General features: G+C 43.2%; 5 protein-coding genes across 5 annotated transcripts; 4 read left to right on the top strand and 1 right to left on the bottom strand.

Annotated features, from left to right (window-relative positions):
• Positions 1–5,981: 5,981 nt before the first annotated feature.
• Positions 5,982–6,369, top strand: EV420DRAFT_1646679 (uncharacterized protein; the record flags this gene model as incomplete). The annotated part of the gene is made up of 2 exons (XM_060477941.1): positions 5,982–6,291; positions 6,344–6,369. 2 exons carry the CDS (start codon positions 5,982–5,984, stop codon positions 6,367–6,369), a joined length of 336 nt encoding a protein of 111 aa, XP_060327315.1.
• Positions 6,370–6,383: 14 nt separating this feature from the next.
• On the top strand, positions 6,384–6,863 carry EV420DRAFT_1274750 (uncharacterized protein; the record flags this gene model as incomplete). The annotated part of the gene is made up of 1 exon (XM_060467856.1): positions 6,384–6,863. A coding segment is annotated over one exon (480 nt), but the record flags the coding sequence as incomplete, so codon positions are not given.
• A 549-nt stretch (positions 6,864–7,412) lies between these two features.
• EV420DRAFT_1274798 (uncharacterized protein) lies at positions 7,413–7,637 on the top strand (the record flags this gene model as incomplete). The annotated part of the gene is made up of 1 exon (XM_060467863.1): positions 7,413–7,637. One exon carries the CDS (start codon positions 7,413–7,415, stop codon positions 7,635–7,637), a length of 225 nt encoding a protein of 74 aa, XP_060327313.1.
• A 48-nt stretch (positions 7,638–7,685) lies between these two features.
• Positions 7,686–7,871, top strand: EV420DRAFT_1237400 (uncharacterized protein; the record flags this gene model as incomplete). Its single annotated transcript, XM_060466600.1, has 1 exon — positions 7,686–7,871. A coding segment is annotated over one exon (186 nt), but the record flags the coding sequence as incomplete, so codon positions are not given.
• Positions 7,872–13,092: 5,221 nt separating this feature from the next.
• Positions 13,093–14,052, bottom strand: EV420DRAFT_1274858 (uncharacterized protein; the record flags this gene model as incomplete). The annotated part of the gene is made up of 1 exon (XM_060467869.1): positions 13,093–14,052. A coding segment is annotated over one exon (960 nt), but the record flags the coding sequence as incomplete, so codon positions are not given.
• Positions 14,053–21,950: the final 7,898 nt, after the last annotated feature.

Here is a 21,950-nt window from a genome sequence, read left to right as displayed (position 1 = left end):
TCTCTCACTGCTCTGTAAAAACTTGACCTCTTTGCTGCCATTGCAGATCTGGAAGGTGATTATGGTTGTAGTGAAATTGAGACTGATATATTGATCTATAAAACTTGAAACACAAGTCTGTATCCAAGGTCTCATCAATGATGCATACTACTGAACATTGCTGTGGTCCACACAGCTCTTCCTCATATTTGATTCACATTCCATGACAAATGTTATTCAAAGTATCCATCAAAAGAAACATAACCCATCAGACTAAACCTAGGCATCTCACTATTTTGTCTTCTATTAACTCCTCTGAAGAAGTCTCAAGAGCATTGTTGGGATTGCATTTGAGGTCTATCTATTCTACTATCAATTCTGCTTCTTTTCCCCCTCTTGATACTGCAATATGACTTTCATGTTTTGACTCCTCCTCCAGCATTGAATGAAGAATCTGAGGAAGGCCAATGGGTTTGTCAGTCTCCTGATGGCATTCTTCATATGTGGTTAGCGACATGTTTTGAAAATCATCCATGTACACTGCTGATATCATCTTCCTTTTGTGATCATCATGCACTAGATAAATCAGCCACTTATACCTCACATTGACATGATTGTAAACCACTCCAGACAACACCATGCAGTCATCCATGGTATTGGTATCTGTCACTTTGAGTTGTTTAATGATGTGGTGCATACCTAGGTCATTGGTAAAGTGAGATTCCCTGTCTTTCTTCCATATATCAACAAGTGTAGGCTAGACAGAATATATTAGCTGCTATGTATTTGAATAAAATGAATAACTTGTTAAAATGAGTGTCTAGTTGTTCAATGAAGACTTGATATGCTCTGCTAAATATTTTTGGACTGTAAATAGAGATTGAAGATGTAGGTGTGACTCTATAGCCTCTTTCACAGTCAAGCAGATCACCTTTTTCACATTTTCACTGCAAACCAGCCTGTCAGACTATACTGAGAAATAAGAGAACATGTATCTACAGTGTAAAGCTAAGATGTTAGTATGCATCATCTTCCATGCATGCTTGGCAACTCCATTGATAACCACACCAGTTAAATTAGCTGTGGTGAGAGCATTGAAATAACTTTCACTAAATGTATCTGATCACATCTGATGGTGAAGCATGTCTTTTATCATCTCACTGCCAAAGATGATGTGTAATAAAGCAGCAAGACTACAATAGAAACAGTACAGGATGACTCTCTCAAGAACTACTGCATCATTTCAGTAAAAAAATATACAGATAAAATCATACAACTCACAGCCAAGTCCACAATTAGCCACAACTATCTTGATTTAAAGGATTGCAACTCATCATGATTGGTCTTCAACACTGAGGTTTCCTCAAATACAACACATTTGATGAGTTGTTGGAGAGATGACTTGATTATTCAGTGGAAGCTGGAATTTGGAGATGAATCTGTTTTCTATAAAGAATTATCTGGAGGGTGTGGTCTCTGCTACAAAAAGGTTCTTCACTATAATGGTGCCTGCCCACATCCATCATCCATATATTCTCATGGGTGATACCTTGGATCATAAATGTCACTCTGCAACCTGTTAGAATAAAACAATGCTCTGGCATTAATGACTTACACATATAGCTTATCTGTGTGTCCACTCTTCCAGTGTTGAATTGTGACCAGCATGTCAAAGACATCCCATTGTGGAGTGTGGCATAAAGCCAGATTCTGTTAGTATTAGTCAAATCCAGGTTGGAAAACTCCAAAGTTCTACTCACTGAGAACTTGAGCCACTCATTGGAATAGTGAGACATTTTCAAAAATGATTTAGGATGACATCTGGTCATCATCATTAGTGACCAGAGTGGTATGTGTTGTAGGACTTGGCAAGCATTAGAAAAGATCAACTTTCAAGAATGATCATACCTGATCCATAGTCATCTTGTTATTAGGCTTTGCTAACATCTGAAATGACTTTTTGATAAGTAAGTGCAATTCTGGGAGGCTTCAATATTGCTTTGGTTGCACATCTTTGGGTAGGTCAAATGATTCAACCAGATATCAGCAATGCTAAAAGTCATTTAGTTTAATGAAAATGGAAAGCTGACACAACACTCATATGCTCTATCCTCCCACAAGATGCATAAAAAATGACTGCTTATCTATTTTCCTTTCTTCATAGTGGATAAAAAAGTCATCACAGAAGCAGTTAAGAACATTATATGCTCTGGTCAACATATAAGCTTATAATTCTAATAATAAAAAAATGGAGATGTACCACTAACAAGCAGGGCAATTTTCTGTCATTAGAAACTTTAAGGTCAAAGTAGAAGTCATCGGACACACATCTATGCCAACTCTATTGCAATTTTTATCACCACATAAATCAATCTTAAAGTCGACAATAAATTCATATACTACTGGAATATGTGCTAGCCAAGCAATTGGGTTTCTGTAACAGCTCTCTCAGCACAATTTCTCACAATAAAATAATTGGCAAACCCCATTACAATGGATTTCTCAATTTTATCTAAGCAAAGAATAAACAGCAAGCATGAGCAAGTATTTCAAGCCATGGGTGAGGCATTTGAGCCATAGGTGAGAGCCAAGCAGTGAGCATAGGTGAGCATACTATGACCATTTTCTCAGTGATATAATTATCCTCTTACTACCATATACCACACCTTGTTTCACCCTCTCACCTCCCACCACCATGGACAAGCTCAATACTGCCCTTATTACTGTCAGAGCCTATCTCATTCAAGTTTTCAAACCTAGCAGCAGCCCTAGAATGTGAAAAAACAAAAAGGAAATCACTGCAGCTGCTAGAAACAACTGTATAATCTTGTCAGAATGCTCAAAGATGACAACAATAATAACAACAATAACAACAACAACACCAAATCTGAAGTCCAAGACATATGCCCACTCTTTTCAAATCTTCCATCTAACTCTGTATATAGAGCATATAGAAAGATTCAATGCCCTCATTGATAAATTCAACACCTGTGAAACAAAAACCTGTTACCTATTAGCATGAGCTTTCCAGCTCTACATATCAAGACCTATCGAGACCAGCATTGCTGCAGAACACAAGAGTCTCCTACAACTCTTATACAGCTACATAGATAAACCAGAACAATGGGTAAGCCTGCTTTCAATGATTCAGGCAGAGGCTAACACAGCATTTAGGCAGAGGCCCTCAATACACTCTCTCAAAAAGGTCACTGCATGAGAACCTCTGAACAAAGCATTGAAAAAACACAGCAGTGAGCATGCTCACATGATTACCAGTTGCAACACTTTTTATGATCTCTACAAACTCATACATGTTCATATATGCACCTTGACATACTCACCAGGTGCAGTTTGGACCTGGCATTTTTTTGGCAAGTTTTGGGACCCTCAAAACTATAGATTAAAGTTGTTCCATGCCCTGCTCAAGCATTTTGCCAGCAACATGCTTGTTATCACATAAATTAATCTTGAAGTCAACAATATATTCATATGCTACCAGAGCATGTGTTAGCCAAGCAATTGGGTTTTTGTGACAGCTCTCTTAGCACAATTTCTCCTAACAGAATAAATGTCTAAAAAAACACTCTTCAAAGTTTTTCCCATGATATTTTTGTGGTGCCAAATTTTTAAACTAAAAAATTTGAATTATGTATACCTCTTTTAGCCTCAGCAGCAGACATCAGTCAGTCATTTGACTCTATCAGCAACATCCACAGCTGGAAACTACATAGGGTATAACCAGGGACTCCGGTTACTCACCGGCTACTTTCGGGATACTCAGATAGGCAGTAGCATATGATTCTCTCTCTCTAGCTTACCATCACCTGTCTCGTCTCGACGTCCTTACAGAGCTCATTCCTCGCACTTCATGTGATTGAGTTCTCTAGTGTTGCTCTGTGGCTACAAGCCTACATAGTGCTGATTCTGATGCTTTTCAAACATTCCTGTACACTCATCAGCCAATGACAAATTGAACCTCCAAAGATCCTATTTACTCAGCAAGCATCTTCTGTGAGGTAGATAGGTAGGTAGTATTACACAGCAGTGTCTATACAGTGAATGCCAGTTCCAGACATTATGTACACAGTCACAGCAGTATATACTAGTAGAATTTAAGATGCTACATATTGACCACTAAGACCTGCATGATGCTCAGGTCTGACTCCAGCAATATTAATTACATCAATCCTGTGCTCAGGCCTTTCACTTGAACACTGCTGAGTGATACAGGTTGCTCAGGTAGCACTTATATTGATGGATAACAGAAGATCTGAATTGCTTTAGAGTACATCTCTAGATAATTGTTATTAAGAGTTTGTGACTTCTGGTTGCTAAGTTCTTCCTTGCTTTCAGTCCCTTGGATCTGGGTCAGACAGATATCTGGTCCTTCAATTCTCAGACATCAACTTCGCAGCATGATTTCTGAGCCCAGTTGTATTATGATTCACCTATTTTGAAGCTTTGAAGGCTTGCCCTGCCTTTCATGATAGCTGGTTTGTGGACGAACAGCTTGATAAAATTCAATGATCTTGACACTATCAATGAAGAGGCTGGCTGTGAGCATCTGTGGAATAGTGAGCAGACTAAAAGGCAAACCTCAAAAGCCCACACACACACTCACACAACTACACAAACTATAATCACTCTTATAAGTTTTAGGGAGCAATTATTTCTAATGTGATCCAACTATACTTCAATATCTTGAAGAGTTTCTTTGTTTCTTAATGCTTCTAGTGAAGCTAAGCTTTCTCAAATGAATTTCTAAGTCTAGAAACAAAGATGATACATGTCAAAACAATAAATAGAACAGAACAGAACAGAACTCAGATTTCCACTTCAATATATTCTCTGAACAGACTTATCACACTTAACAGAACAGAAACAGCATCACTGATTCATATTCACTCTGACTAAGTTCTCAAAAGTCTTATCAAAAGGGTATCTCATATTTCTCTGAGTGAGCTCACTAAATTCTATGCAAAGCTTGAAGTCACAAACTGATCCTTTGTCACAGCACTGCCTTTAACATGTGCACTGGAACTCGAGGGCTCAAAACTTGACTTCTACCCACTGGAACTGTCCTACTTATACTACAGGGAATTTAGAATTACAAACATTGTGCAGTATCCAGACTCCTACATGCATAGCATATTAGTCTCATTTCTATAGTGAGCTCACTAAATGTGTGCCAAGAGGTGCTCTCCTGACACCCGCAGGCTTGTTCTCTGATGACTGACAGGTTTAGGTGCACAGAACTATTAGTTTTGGCATATGTCTTTCAAGACTTTTTTCTTGAATTCAGAGGCTTCTCATAGACATGGCAACAAGTGGACCTCTTGATCTGCTATAGCCACCACACTCAATCTTTCCACAGTCCACTAACACCGTTTGAAGAGAATTGAGAGAGTGTATAAGAATAGATACATGTAAATACTTTTTGTAATAACTAACTACCTACAACATTAAGAAATCATACCAACAAAATGTCCAAAGGACTGGACCCACTCAACAACCCAGAAAATACAAGTCTTACCATAACAATGGCAGAAGCAAAACAGACACACATGGTCAAGCTGAAAACAGCTGCTGAGGTGGTAAAGAAAGACTATGGAAAGTCATTGGAGATAGATGGGACACCCATGAGTGCCATGTATAATGTCATAACTGTGCTATGGCACATGACCAAAAATGAGTTGAAAGCAACAAAAACATTGACTAACAGGCAACATTGCACAATAGTCAACCTGGTTAACATGCTAGAAGAATAGAAAGACCTGCAAGAGGCCATGGCCCTCACTAACCTGATGAACGACAATTTCAGAAGCTTGCAGAAATGCTCAAACATGCTGAAGATCACAGTGGACAACTAAAACACCAATGGCATAGCCATTAATGAACAGCTACCAGAGCTAAAGCAAAGCATAGCCACTCTCCAGTCCATTGTTGAAGACCTGCAGACCACAAACACCCAAACAACACTACACCCCCAACTCATCACAACCATGTATGAAGCTTTAGCTAGTGTGACCACTAACATCGAGGACACCCTCTATATCATGCTGGATGACATCAGGGTTGTTGAAGCTCAAAAAATTGCCAACAGTGGAGTGGCATACATGTTCAACTCGGATGATGCAGCCACATGGCTCCACACACCTGGAGCACTAGAGAACATACAGAGAGCAGCAGGTGATGAGACATCAGCAAGTCTACAGCTCAACAATGTCATCATCCCATTTGCACTGACTACCATTGACATTGAGGACAATGCGACATGGCATAGCATCGAGAATAGCAGTGGGCTGACAACAGGTACTATATGCAACATACGATTCCTCAAGCCTGCTGAACACCACCATGAAAGACAATGAGAAGCACATCTCATATTAGGACTAGACTCATAGGAACAAGCAAACAAGATCATTCAATCAGGACTAATCATTGAGAGGAAGGAGCTTCCTGATGCTACACAGTGCATAAAGTGCTCTATTCTGCCATATGACCATGATGCAAAGGACTGCCTAAATATGACAAAATATGGACAGTGTGTGGGCGGTCATACAACCAGAGACTGCAAAGTCACAGACCGTAAAAAATTTCACTGCATCAACTGCAAGGTCAATGGCCATGGCACTATTGACCATAATGCATATTCTTCTTTCACTAGAGCTACCAACATTGTACATAGTCAACATCTTGAGTTAAAATATAGATACTTTGTGACTGAGGACCCTGCTATATGGGCCATCTATGATGTTCAAACACAAGCTGAAACTGCATGCCCTTTGAAGGTGATAAGCAAAAGTACAAGCAGACCAAACACCCAAAGTGACACTACAATGTCGTCCTTGGGGAGTTTCCTGGTCTTGCCCCATATGACTTGAGACAAATGTAATGATGGCAGCACAATGTGGAGAACAAGAACAGCATGGACATTGAACCACATGCACCCTCCCTGCCTGTAGACCTATGATTGATACACCCAACAATAACCCTACCTCGATGCAACTGAAACTCTACCAGCTCAATGTCAACAAATTGCTCATTGCCCACTCTTGCCTTATAAACCAAGTACACCAAGATGATGACATTATCATGATCAATCATTATTGTCAATGTCTATAGCGATGGGAACTCAATAGCAGCATGGAAGATCATTGATGACATGTTAAGAGAGTATTCAGCCAAACGACAAGATGAGCAGGGCCTACCATACCGCTTCATCTGCATGGGAGATTGGAATGCACACCACCCACTATGAGATAAACCCCATAATTCACACCTTTTCACAGACCAAGCCTTGGAATAGGCTGGACACCTACTGCAGATTATGAGACAGCATCATCTCAAAATGCTACTACCTGCACTTGTACCAACACTATGAGCATTCTCCACAGGCAACTATACCTGTGTCAACAACATCTTCTGCTCAGATGAACTGCTGCCAGCATTCATCCAATGCACCATTGACCACACTGCTCAACCACCATGAACAGACCACTTCCCTATCATATCCACTATCAACATATCCACTGCCATCAATGATAACAATCAAAAACCAAATGCACACAGCACTAGAAGATCTTGACCATGTGATACAAAAAACCATAGAGCTATATGTCCCATGGACCAAACCAAGCCTATACATCAAGCGATGATGGACAGGTGAGCTTACAGATCTATGTAAATGACTACACAATGTGCAAAAAAAGGCATACAGATTCAGGATGTTTGGAGACCATTCCATACATGAGGAAAGAAACAAGCTACACAACAAGTATGCTATGGCCATGGACATGGTAAAAATGACATGCTGGATGGAATGGTTGGAAGCAGCAGGAAGCAGCAGCATATGGGAAATATGCAGTTTCATATCACAACCATTCTCAGATAGAGGGCAAGTCAGAGTCTCTGACCTTGTAGTAAAGTGAACTGAGCACCCAGCATGCAGGATCAAGGGCAACTCAGAGAAAGGTGATGTATTCAGAACAGCCTTTTTTCCACCCAAACCAATTATATCAGCTGTACCACAGAACATTATCCTATCTGATGGCTGGGGACAGGGATTACATGCTACCCTTTACCAAGATCTAGTAGCATGGTGCAAGTATACAGGTATAATTCCAGACCAGCACTTTGGCAGGCATCCTGGAAGATGTATGACAGATTCTGTCCATCTTATGGTATCATCCATCAAGAATGCATGGCATAGAGGTAATGTAGTATCCATTCTATTTCTTGATATCAAAGGTGCATTCTCCAGCATCGACATGGACATGCTCATCCACAAAATACTGATGATGGGTATACCAGCCTAGTATATAGACTGGTTATGCCAGAGGCTTGGAGGGTGTAAAACCATCCTCACATTTGATGACTTCAAGTCTATCATATTTGCAGTCACTAATGGGCTCAACCAAGGAGACCCACTCTCACAGATACTATATGTCATATACAACTCTGGCACACTATGACAGCTCCAAAATGGCAAAGAGGGATTCCTCTTCATTGATGACAAGGCACTCCTTGTACAGGGCAAAACCTTTATGGACACTCACCAGAAAATCAAGGACATCATGGAGCAACTGGAAGGCATACTTGAATGGGCATCAGATCACAACTTGAATACAGGATAGAAAAGTTTCAACTCATCAACTTTACAACAAAAACATGGGAGACAGCCCTCTGACCAACTCAGCATGGCAACACAAACCAGCCATGGGCACAGCAATTCAGATTGGCCAATATGTCATACATCCAAAACCTATTGCAAAGTTCCTAAGTGTCCACATTGATGCTGGGCTATGATGGAAAGAGCAAGGTACAGCAGCAATAAAGAAGGGTGATGACTGGATATTCCAATTTCGATGTCTTGCCCATATGGGATCAGAAGTCTCAAGAGAGTGCATGTGACTCACATATATCTCTATTGCCATCCCAAGAACCCTATATGCTGAAGTCTTTTTGAATCCACAGAGACGAACAAGAAAGAAGCAAAAGGATGAGAAGAGCAGTATGTGCACAGTGAACTGCCTAGCCTTGATACAGAGAAAGGTGGCAATCCTCATCACAGGGGCAATGCACATGACAGCAGCAGACATACTAGACATCCACACCAATCTACTCTCCATGATGGGCCAGGTGGATGTATACTGACATAGAGCCCTTACACACATGGTGTGTCTACCACAAGGACACCAGTACAAAGAGTGACAAACCATTATATCAAGTGACATAGGTCACCACTGCATGAGCTTGCAAGAGACTTCATGCAGCCAGATACCCTGGAGACCATCAAGGCAGTCCACTTTTCACCTTATTGGAAGACAAAGATGTTGAGGTTAAAGATTGGATCAGCAAAGGAGCATGAGGTATACAATGGAGAAAGGATTGGCACTAACACTATGCTTAGAGTCATTGTGCAACATGTCCAACATCAAGAGTGCTTCCATCAGTATTGACAACACTGCAGCCATACAGGCAACAACACTATTGCAACCAGCTCCATCCCACCACATCATCAACCTCTTTCACAAACACATTGACATGGTCTTGTGGAGACACTCTGACATCTCCCTAAAAATTTGTTGGATCTCCAGACACCAAGGCATTTCTTAGAATCATGCCAATAGGAGAGCAGCAGAGATCGCACGTAGTGGAAAGCCATGGAATGCATCAGGTGTAGATGAAGCTATTAGCAATATCACCTCTGAGCCAAAGCCCTAAGATGAATATGGACAGAAGTCTGCAGAATGACAGAGACAAGATAAGAGGTAAGTCCAATGGATTGGAGTTCTGTGGACTGGAGAGTGAGAGTTTAGACTTAGAGTCAGAGAGAGAGATTGGGCTGAACCAAGTTGATATTTGAACTGAGTATTCACAATGTAATTCTATGGTTTATATACTGGCTAGAAGTCTGATCTAGTTCCTACTCAGTGTGATCTACATTTTAAAGTAGTTGGACATTGTAGTCTACTGGTCAGTAGCTGATGGAGTCTGATGATATGCTGTGCTACTGATGTCAGGCTCTTGATAAATTAAAATGAAGAGATGAAATATAAAATGGAAACTGGAATATAAAATGAAAACTGTGAACTGGAATCCATAGGATTCCAGAATGTGGTGTTGGAGTTAGAGTTGGAGTTGGAGTTCCATCAGCATGCACATTACAGCATTGCAGGGAACAAAGCAGCGGATGAAGAAGCAAAGGCAGCAACTCATGATGATACTAATACAGTGCAGAGCCTCCCAGCACCACTATGAAAACCCATCCTCCAAAACAAAACATCAACACTCTAAGGAAATTATGCAAAGCAGAAGACTAAAGCTGACCAAGCCTGGAGGAAGTCACTCTGCTACTCTAGGTTCTGAAATATTGATTCAGCACCTGCCCAGCAAGCCACATGCCAGTATTGGAAGCTAGCCACTACTCACAAGGAGCAAAGCCTTGCTCAGTAGTTGTGATACAAAAGCATAGATACAATATGGATGAAGTAGAATACAAGGCAGGATAATCTGACTATACACTAGCATGTAGGATCTACATACAAGCAATGTACAAATGGAAACAAAAAAAAAAATGGCAACAAGTGAGCCCTTGAACAATGGGACTCAGGACAATGGAATGCAGGCTCGTGGACTTCAGCTAAAACCCACTGCCCAAGTTCATGCTGGTGATATCTGTCATCTCATGTAAGGATTTCCCTGGATTTTCAGGTATAGCATGTCATAGTTAGTGAGCATGCTGAAGAGGCTGGCTGTGGGCACCTGTGGAATAGTGAGTGGGCTAAAAGACAAACCTCGAAAATCTACACACACTCACACAACTACACAAACTACAATCACCCTCATAAGTTCTAGGAGGAGTGATTATTTCTAATGTGATCTGACTATACCTCAATATCTCGAAGAGTTTCTCTTATTCTCAATGCTCTTAGCAAAGCTAAGCTTTCTCAAATGAATTCCTAAGTCTAGGAACTTTTACAGAAAGGTTGTTTGCTGGCATGATGCAACCTTCAAGGCAGATTCAAGTTAAAATACATAAGGGACACTGATCCTGACAGAAACAGAGATGATACATGTCAAAACAATAAATAGAACAGAACAGAACAGAACTCAGATTTCCACTTCAATATATTCTCTGAACAGACTTATCACACTTAACAGAACAGAAACAGCATCACTGATTCATATTCACTCTGACTAAGTTCTCAAAAGTCTTATCAAAAGGGTATCTCATATTTCTCTGAGTGAGCTCACTAAATTCTATGCAAAGCTTGAAGTCATAAACTGATCCTTTGTCACAACACTGCCTTCAACATGTGCACTGGAACTCAGGGGCTCAAAACTTGGCTTCTACCTACTGGAACTGTCCTACTTATACTATAGAGAATTTAGAATTACAAACATTGTGCAGTACCCAGACTCCTACATGCATAGCACATTGCCACTGCTGCCTTACTGAGTATCCGAGTTGGACTTCCCAGTTCTAGTCTCATTTCTATAGTAAGCTCACTAAATGCATGGGCTCACAGACTTCAGCCAAAACCCACTGTCCAAGTTCATGCCAGTGATATCTGTCATCTCGCATAAGGATTTCCCTGGATTTTCAGGTACAGTGCATCATAGTTAGTGAGCATCCTAAATATTCTCAATGTTCATGCAACCTTCAAAGTGTCATTTAACTCCCACAAGCATACTTGTAAGTTAGAGCATAGTGCACTGGGTATAGCGTTTGGCCTTCTCATCATGCATGCCCATCAGGTACAGTGCTGTGACTAAGTCCTGTTTAGAATCCCATCACTTCTTATGCCATAAGTTATATTCTGCATCATTGCACTGTGTAGTATTAGTATTGATGTGTTATTTTAGTCTGCTCACTCACTATATCTCAGTGTGCATGTAAAACACACTAGGTTGCAAAATTACACATATAAGTAGGCTGCAGTCACAACATTGAACATGGATTTTGAAAAGGAGTCAATTATGCTATCTCTGAAGTTTTTCTCATGACTTTTTGAGGGTACACCAAATTTTTAACATGATTTTTGGTCAAAACTCATGTTCTGCAAAATTATCTCATGCAAATATCTTTATTAAGTCTATATCTTCACTTTTGTGCAAAAAAACTAGCTATTTACCTGACCAGGGTCCTTCTAAAAATAAGTCAGAATTTTTGTCATCTTTGATGGTCTAAAACTGTAGGGCTGGAAAATCTGCCCTCCATAATTCCCTCCCCATTTCTTTATTCCAATGTCCAGCAGTCATAGGGCAGGTGCTTATTATGATCTTATCCCTATTTTCCTTATCTTATCCTTATCTCACAGAACCCTGGACCTACCTATCTTATCTCCTGGACCTACAATATTCTATCAGCACACCTCCTACCTGTTTACCCAGTTGCTGTCACCCTGCCAATGACTCATCAACAGCTGCCGCATCCTGGATGACCGATGTACCGCATGTGCTATCATGCTTCTCTTGATGGCATCATGCTTCTTAGTGGTTCAGCAATACAGACCACCAGTCAAGGGCAGTCTATGAGATGAGGACTGCTCAGATTGCATCAATGCAGGTGATATGTGCTCTTTACTCTCATTTATCAGAGACACACTTCTTTCAGTGTCCTCACTCCTCATTTGCTACAGAGCGCACTTCTCGATGCACATGCCCCTGCTGATACTATTATTAGTACCAAGCTAAGACTGCATGTATACGTGGCTAATATTTGAAATCAAGAGGGATATCAAATCAGAGCGAATGAAAAGATCTGAGAGAGAATCAAGATACAAAGTATCTTGGGGGTTTGGGGATGAGTGTCCTGCTGGTGAAGGAGATGGCTTCCGAGAGAGAGGGAAGTCAGAAAGGGTGATCAAGTATCACTGACTGAAGAAGCGGGAGATCCAGGTGTTCGGAAAGTTCTCGACTGGCCAACAGTGAGCATGATGCAACAGACAAATAAACTCATACAGAGCAAAGCTCACAATGTGCAGGTCGACACAAGCAGTCAAGTACTGAACACCCCAAACCTGAGCTGAAGCTCCAGGAGATGTACATCAAATGTATGAATTGCAAGTAAGTATCGAAGTAAGTATCTATCAAGGTATGTAATGGTTACAGTATGATCTTATCTGGGAGTTTATGAGCAATACAAAATGATTCAAAGGCAGCTTGTAGATTGACTAAGTGAGAAGGACTGTAAGACTTGGATATCATAGAGGGAATGAGGTCTTCAAGCTTCCTCCAATAGATGAGAAAGGCTAGCGACTTCCATCTGCCAAGCTTGACCACCATCTCAGGGGGAACACCTGCAAGCAGTAGTTCAGTTGCACCTTCTGGTCTGAAGCTGTGACTATGTCCATGATCACAGTTTAGCAGTATCCAGATCTCCCGACACCTGTCTAGAAACCATTGCTTGACCATGGGTGCCCAGGAGCCATTAGCTGTGCAGAATGCAAATAATGGCGCATTATCTGGAGTGGCCTTGTTAGCTGTGAGGTGTGCACAGAGAGCCTTGACCAGGCAAAGAGTCTCACGAGCTGTGAAGATGAGATCTGTCCCCTCCTGTCTCTCCATTTTTCCCCAGGGAATATGAAACTGTGCTGAAGATGCCCCACCCAAGTGGTCCTTGAATGAGATAGGTGTTGACTTGGAGACATGCAAGTGGGGATCGAAAGAGTTGCAAGATGAGATGGTAAGTTTGCTGAGATGGCAACATCCCCAAAAAGCGCAGAGTGCAACTGCAAATACTGCAATGTCGAATGAATCCTTGAAGTTGAGATGTGACTGCAGAGCAAGCAGATGTTCAATGGTGACTAGATGGCATTTAGGATGGGGGGAGCCAGTTGCTGTCTTGAATGCAGAAGATTTTATGAGTGAGACAAAGTCATTGCCGCCATTCCAGGGGGTGCCATGCAAGGTATGCCATCCATGAATGCTGGTGAGCCAAGCTCCAATGGTTTTTGCAATGATATTTTTAGTAGATGCCCATGCAACAAAGGCTGATAGCAAGAAGACTGAGGCCGGCATGCATGCTGACTTGGGTATATCTTGTTCATTACAAAATTGATGAAATCAAAGTGCTGATGGGTAGGTGTGGTGGAGCTTCCGAGGACATCAACAGGGTGATTGGGAGTGACAATAAACGAGATAGATCCCTACCATCAGACATGACAGGACGTACTGCCATTGGTTTTGAGAAAGCAAATCTGAGATATGAGATCAAGGGGGATCATGAGCCTTTGGTAGTCCTACCTAAACATGGACAATGAATGGGATCAACTCCTTCAGGAGTGCAAAATCAGATTGGAGTCTAGATGATTGCAGCCCCAAATCTCCACATGAGATTGGGTCTGCAGGGTTCATGGCTGACGCCACATATGTGAGAGATAAGTGGATGTTTTTAGCAGTGAGAATGGTGGAACAATGTTGTATAGCAAGGTTCATAGAGATGCTACGGCTGCGACCCTTGTCAAAGGAGCCAATCACACCCTGATTATCAGAATGAACTGTGATTGAGGTGTCATGGACACATCTCTCCTCGATAGTATATATCACCAGTTCTACTGCAAGAGTTTCAAGCCAGCCCATATTTCGTCCTTGGTCCTTCCAGCTGGGGATTAGATGCCAAGCATCCCAGAGACCATCAACCACAATCCCAATTCCCCAGTCAGTAGAGGCATTTATGAAGATCTTCAGTGAGAGAGTTGGCTCATGAGGGGTGAGAGATCGAGCTATGCTTGGAGATGACAAGGTGTCCTCCCACCACCAGAGATCACGAATGAGAGGTTTTGATGTATAGCGGCAGGCTAACGAACTGCCATTGACAAAATCCAACCACTTCTCTTTATGCCATGGGATCTTGATTGGATCGATAATAGCTTTTGCTGAGTACATGTCGCAGCTGTAGTGGAATGACCCATCCTTGTTGTGAGAAGATGGCATACAGAAGATGTTTAGATCATCTACTCATTTGACAGATGGGGAGACTCTCTTCGCAGTCCATATGTCCATCACTGCATTTGCGATCAATCCAGCATTGCTCTCTGAGGAGGAGCAGCTGAAGGGGCAGGCATGCTCGATGAAGAAGCCCTTTGTCCCTTGGATGACAAAGTACACCTTATGCTCTGGGAGGATCAGACAAGTTCTATGGAATTTGGCAATGTCAAGCGTCATTGCTTGTATTCCTGGGGGAGCAGAAGATATCTGAGAGCAGAAGATCATATCAGCAAAAATTCGCAATCATCAGAATAGCATAAATGGAGTATTTTATCCCTGTGATCAACGACTGACAAATGCTATGACCGAATGTATACTTGCATCATGCTGCCTGCACTTGTTAGTTGCAAGGAAATCAAGATCATGATCAGACTCCAATCAGAATATGAGCATGCGATCTGCATAGATATTCTGCCAGTATGATCTGTACAATAGGGAGTGGGGTAGGAAGCCCAGATCAGGCAGGCTCCCTCTTGGGATCATAATCACAGATGAGCTGTCTGGGGAGATTGAGGGATCAGTACTCACAGTCTTAGTGACCTCTGCCATGGAGCCAAATCTAGTCGGGAATTTCGATGAATCGATATAATCATTTGTTGATGGGTGGAGCTTGTTGCTCTTGGAGAGATTGTGAACAACTCGTAGCTTGGGAGGGAGATCTGGTCCTTGGTCCTGGGAGTTTACAGAGCAGGGAGAGCATTGGAAGGGACCAAGGATGGCCTCAACCTCCTCTTGAGAATAAGGCCCACTCATCCTCATGGCTGTCACCTCCTTGTCAAGATAATCATCGATAAATGCAGTGTGGGCTGGGTCAGAGACATAGTTGGGGAAGATAACAGTGTGCTGAAGCAGGGGAAATTCACCCATTGGAAAACTGAAGCATAGTTTGTGGACAAGATCTGGATGTTCATCATGCAGGTTAAGTTGATCAAGAAAAGATTCAATAGCATCAGCACTGTAGGGAGTGGCAATGCACTCTCTGATGTCTGAGAGATCTCTACTGGGTGTCCTTTCAGCAATGCCAGGTGAAGGCATGGTGATCTCCTGTGAGGCACCATGAGCACTTGTAGGAGGTGGGAGTGTAGGGAGGGGAGTGTCAACATCTGCCCAGGTGATCAGCTGTGATGTTGTAGGGGATACAGAAACGCTCTCCTGTGGCCTTGACGATGACAACCGGATCCGATTTATCGTCGCATGGTTTGCATTTGGTTGGCTCACTGGAATCAAAGGTGGGAAAGTTACAGTCAGAAATCTTGTGTCCTCTCCTAGCACAGATGAGGCAGACGTCAGCAAGGGACTTAGCTGAGTTGCCTCCTTGAAGAAACTGGCCCCCTTTCTTGAGCAAAGTGGAACCCAAGGAGGGTGCCTCCACAGGAGCAGAAGAAGAAGAAGCCTTGGCAACAGATGCCATTGATGGACCTGGGCCTAGGAGCTTTGAGGTCCAACTTACCTCTCGTTCCTTGTCTCTGGCCTCTCTCTCCCTTTCCCTCTCATCATGAATGTCCCCTTTGATCTTTTCGAGGGTCACCGTGTAATAAATACTCCTCCATAAAGGTGAAGCCTGATCCTGTCACCAAGAACTGAGCCTGGTAGTCCTTCCAAAGGTGAATACACATTCTTAGTACTGCCTGGAATACTAGGGATAGGTTGATAATGTCATAGAAGAACTTGAAGTGGAGTTCCCAGTGCTCTGCCCAGTTGTTGCCACCTAGTTTGCACATGAACTTGATGTAACATGGGAATGCATCCCTCCATTGGACCTCCGTCATCTCAGCCTCCTTGCCAAAGACAGAGTTATCGACATCAAGGATTCTGACTGAGGTTCCATTGGGGAGATAGACCTTTTTATTAGGTAGAGAGAAACCAAGCAATGCAATGAGTGTGAGGTTAGTCAAGGTGAACAGATGAAGAGGGAGATATGCGTGCCCTCATTGACTGCCTTCACCAGAACCAGGTGGAATTTGTTGAGATAGCGTGAGTCACCGGGTTGATGTGTCAGCTCTCCCTGTCATGAGTATTTCTTTTTCCTTCATTCTTCTACCTCCTGATGCATCTCTGTATCATTAGGACGCTTATGGGAAAGGAACAGATCTTTGATCAAGTTGGGGCTGAGCTTTGCCAACAGAGCACCCATCTGTGAGGGCGATTTCGATGGGGGAGGCAGAGGTACATGGCCATTCTCTGTGGTGATGAGGGATTCTAATGAGGATATAGGAGAATTACTCGGTGAGGGATTTGCTTTGTGGGCCTCAAACCCCAAAGCTTTCTCCTCATTGTTCGCTGTGATCTTCTTGTTCTTCACCCTTTTCATGGCAATTGACATTTTTTGGATTGCACCCAGTTTACTGCTGTCATGCATCTTTTTAGGATGGAGAGCAGGTGCTGTGAGCTGGCCTTGCAGGCATTGAGAGTTGCCAGACATTGGTAAAGATGTTTCGCAAAATTATGAGGACTGCGAGATGAGGATGAGGACAAGAATGAAGTGTATCTATTCAATGCTGCAAGGCATGGTGAGTGACAATGTACAAGTAAATCCAAACAGAGTGCACCACTACACTTGGCTTATAGCTTGGCCCAGCACAAGCTCAAGCAGCTTGTTCCTTGTGTCGAGCTCATGATCCATGAGTCTAACATGTATTTAAGCTAGCCTATGCTGTGGCCTTAGACCCCAGCTTCAGCTAAGGTTATACACTTTGAACTCTTACTGAACTCCCTTGTTTGCAACTAACTTGTCCATCACCATCCACAAGAACTCACAATGCTGTCCACCCTGTGAATCACTGTAGGAGCAGTTGCTGTTCATTACACCCAACCTCACTGATGCCAAGGAGTACCGACCCCCAGAAGAGGGAGAGTACATGGACTCAATGGCTCATCCACAGGAACATCATGGACAGAAAGCACTGCCAGGCTCAGGTCAGTCACACCAAGGCCAAGGAGGGAGTGAGATGCACTTTGAGATCCTTTACCCAACCAAGAAGACCACACCCTCATGCTTGAGCCTCAGATCGAGGATCAGCAAAACAGTGAAGGCAAAAATTCCCTTCAGAAAGAAGAGCTTGGATGACTCAGCATCCCTCCAGACAATGGAGACATCTCAGGAGATCCCTGGTTCACAATCGAGTACTGGACTGACATGGAGGGATTCTGGGATGCCACGATGTGGGATGACAATGACAGCTCCAGAAGGCCATCAGTCACTTCCATGGAGTTATCAGCCACTATACCAGGAGTCAACTCAGATGCAGAGCACCTCTATCAGAGAGGAACCTGAAAGTACTACATCAATGCATTCAACAGAGTCATTGATGAACAAACCAGAAGGAACAGTACCTATGAGTGGAGGGTGACAGATAGAGTACAGGGGGGAAGAACCACCTTTGAAATGGTTGAAGACCTGTTCCTCCCTGCCTGGGAATGAGGAGTCAGAGGAGATGTATGAGCAGTGGATACAGAGGGACATGCAGAGGGACATCAAAGAGATGAATCTCCAGAGCCAGGCTGGTGCACAACCCTAACCTCCCCTATGTTGTACATCCCCTGCTGTTGACTATGGATCTTGGCCAATGCCAGGTACGATGGGGCAAGACCTGCTCCAGAGCTTGAGCCCTTCCTCACACCCAAGAGAGGGTTCCTACCCAATGGATATGATGGAGGCTTCTTCCCACCCTGAGGGCTATGACCCTGGGTCTGGGAGAGGGAAGACACTGTGGAAATCTGGGATGAGTACTGCCAATACTTCACAGACATATAGGACTGGAACGAGACCTGGTATGCAGGATATACAATTTTCTCCTGATATCAGGTTATCGGCTACCCACCTAACCATGACAATTGGTCTGACCCCTAGACCAGAGCTGGAATGGCAATCGACCAGCAAGCCCAGGAGGGAGAGTACAATGAGACATCTGATGACAAACCCCCTGATGAGCAGGATGAGGGATGAGTTCATTCAGGGTTGAAGTATGGGGGGGGGGGGGGGGCTCACTGACCAGCAAATTTATGATCTAACATGACAGTAAATGTTAGATTGGATGTGGAGGTGCCTACCATATGATGTGACCTGGACTATGTCTGACCAAGGACAAGCCTATAAGGCAGCACCTTTAGGCTCAGGTATTGAGGACAAGATCCTCCATACTGAGGTACTGTATCATGCCGCCATCAACTGGAATGTGATACACCCTGATCATCCTGTAGCGCCAGGAAACTGCTACCAAGGACCTGAAGACATGCCCTTCTCTGACATGGGGTCTCCAAGAATGGTAGGCCAGGAAAACCCAATTCCTGACCCTATGTGGGCACCTTCTAGTGCTCTGGGACTCAAAGCAGGAGGAGGAGGAACCTTCCATGCCTGAAGCATGGGCAGAGACTCTGCACAGTCAGCACCATCAAGGAAGGAAAGTGGACCAGCATCAGCCATGCCAGGAGGAGACAGTGGTGGGCCAGGAAGATCTGGAGGCAGAGGCAGCAGTAGTGGACCCTCACCAGGACCTCCTCAACCTCTGGGTTCCCCACATTCTCCTCACAGTGATCCAAATTTACAATCACTGCCTCACCCTGAAAATCTCCCATTGCTGCCTAATCCACTGGGCAGATGGGAGATTGCCAACAGACAACCCAATCCCTGGGGGAATGTGAAATCAACATTGATATAGGTCCCTGCCAAATTCCCTGGAAAGGCCAGCAACCTGGATTGATCTTTCACAGGCTGCAAATACTACTTTGAGACCTTCTCCCAGTACTTCACACTTAATGAAGCACATGGGTATGGCCTGAGTCAAGTAGTCTTTGCAGCCTCCCTATTCGATGGGAATGTGATGAGCTGGTGGATCCATCAGCAATGACACTACAAGGATCCACACAGCAGAAGACATCACATTCCCACCTGGGAAGCCTTTCAGGAAAGCATTCATAAACACTTCAAGAAAGTCATGGAGGTCCACATCAAGCAGATTCAATAGAAGAAACTGCAACAGTTGCAGTTCAGGATGACCATAGAATTCTTCAAGAAATTTGAAGAAATGGCAGTGGAAGCTGAATGCTTCCACAATGATGAGGAAATGGAGGAAGTCGTCACCCTCACAATCTGGCCTAATGTCAAGCAGATCATTATAGCCAGAGATAATATGCACCCTATGTTGGATAATTGGTTCATCCCAATGCAAGATCCAGACTTAGTATTAATCAGCTAGCAAGTGCCCGACACTTCAAGCACTTTCTTTCTTACTCAGACGGTGCATCATACACCTGCTATTATTACTAGAACTTTCTTTGCACTTAGGTATAAATACGAGACATACTCTGTAGTAGCACAGCTAATCCACTCTACTCTTATTACTCTACCACTTCTATAATATCACAGGTTATTGGGCCCCATGCTCAACTGCGCTATGAACACCAAATCACTGTCCCATTCCTTAGTCCCACCACACAATGACTAACACTACATCTGGCCCTAGTACCAATCCCAGCAATGCCACCTTCACTACACTGACAAATCCCACCTCAACATCTACTAATACGACATTCCCTATGCCAAGCTATGCCCATCTCCCGTCTTCTTCTTCTGTCCAACAAGTTGATTATTTCATGCATGTTCCAAAACTTGATGCCAAAGGAAAGAATTGGTCTATTTTCCAAGAGTGCTGGAAGATCGCAGTCCAAGGCGCTGGGCTCAGCCGTCACTTTGACTGTACATACATAGTCACAGTGCCTAGCCCAGGAGAAACAGATCAAACCATTCTTATGGAATACGTGAAATGGCAGCAAGAAGAATTGTAGGCATGATCTCACCTGACAGGCACACTTGCAGATAGCACTCTTCAAAAAGCTATTCAGGGTGCACCCAGTGTCAATCAGATCTGAGAATGATTGGAGGAGGAATTTCAACCCAAATCAGAAGTGGTGAAGGCAAACTTATGGGCCGACTTCATGGCTATGCACTGCGGAGAGCATGCAAATGTGCATGAATTCTTGGACAAACTCATGGAAACATATGATAACCTATTAAACATGGGTATCAGTGTATCTGATGATGATTACGAGTCAACAGTACTCAAATCCATACTCTGAGAGTACCAAATCTTCATCTCCACTGTCCAGGAATCATCACAACATGCATATATCACACTATCAGTCGATGACATCATTGACTCTCTGCAACTGCTCCCGATCTCGCATACACTCTTGTTTCTGTTGGGCGTCTTGATGATGCAGGCTACACTGTGACTTTCGGGAATGGACAAGGTGTCATCCATAATAAAGATGACACTATAATCAGCATCCTACCCAAAACAAAGGGCCTATACCAGTCTATACATGAGACATCAGTCTCATCATCAGGGGGAGAAGCTCATGCCATAAAAGAAAAGCTCACCTTCATGGACCTGCACTGCCGTATGGGCCACATAGCATCAGAAGCAGCATGTCATCTTGTCCTAAATGGTCTTGTGGATGGTCTCGAACTTGAGGATGTCAAGAGAGAATTAATGTTTTGCGAATCTTGTGTGTTTGCAAAAGCGAAGTGAAAATCTGTTCCAAAGGAAAGGGAAGGTCAGCAGAAGGAAACTTATGGAGAAGAAGTTTATTCCGACCTTTGGGGACCCTCGACTACACCAACAATTGGTGGCAAAAGATACTTCATGTCATTCACAGATGACAGTACCCATAACATGCATGCATATCTTCTTCGATCAAAGGATGAAACCTTTAAAGCCTATAAAGGGTATGAATCCTGGGTCAATATGCAAATACAGGTAGCCATTAAAACCCTACATTCTGACCGAGGAGGAGAATACCTGTCAGAAGAGTTCACTCAGCATCTCAAGTCCAGTTACAGGGAAGAAACTGAACCTTGCAAAGTTACCAGTCTGGGGCTGCCAGGTATGGGTACATGACAACCGACCATGGCACCACAAAAGTGGTGACAAGCTCAAGCCGAGAGCACGTGTTGGCCATTGGGTTGGCTTTGC

The sequence above is a fragment of the Desarmillaria tabescens genome (genome assembly GCF_030435595.1).
Source record: "Desarmillaria tabescens strain CCBAS 213 chromosome Unknown EV420scaffold_36, whole genome shotgun sequence".
NCBI classification, from domain to species: Eukaryota; Fungi; Basidiomycota; class Agaricomycetes; order Agaricales; family Physalacriaceae; genus Desarmillaria; species Desarmillaria tabescens.
Note: the sequence above shows the minus strand (reverse complement) of the source record. Positions and strands in the feature narration are given on the sequence as shown.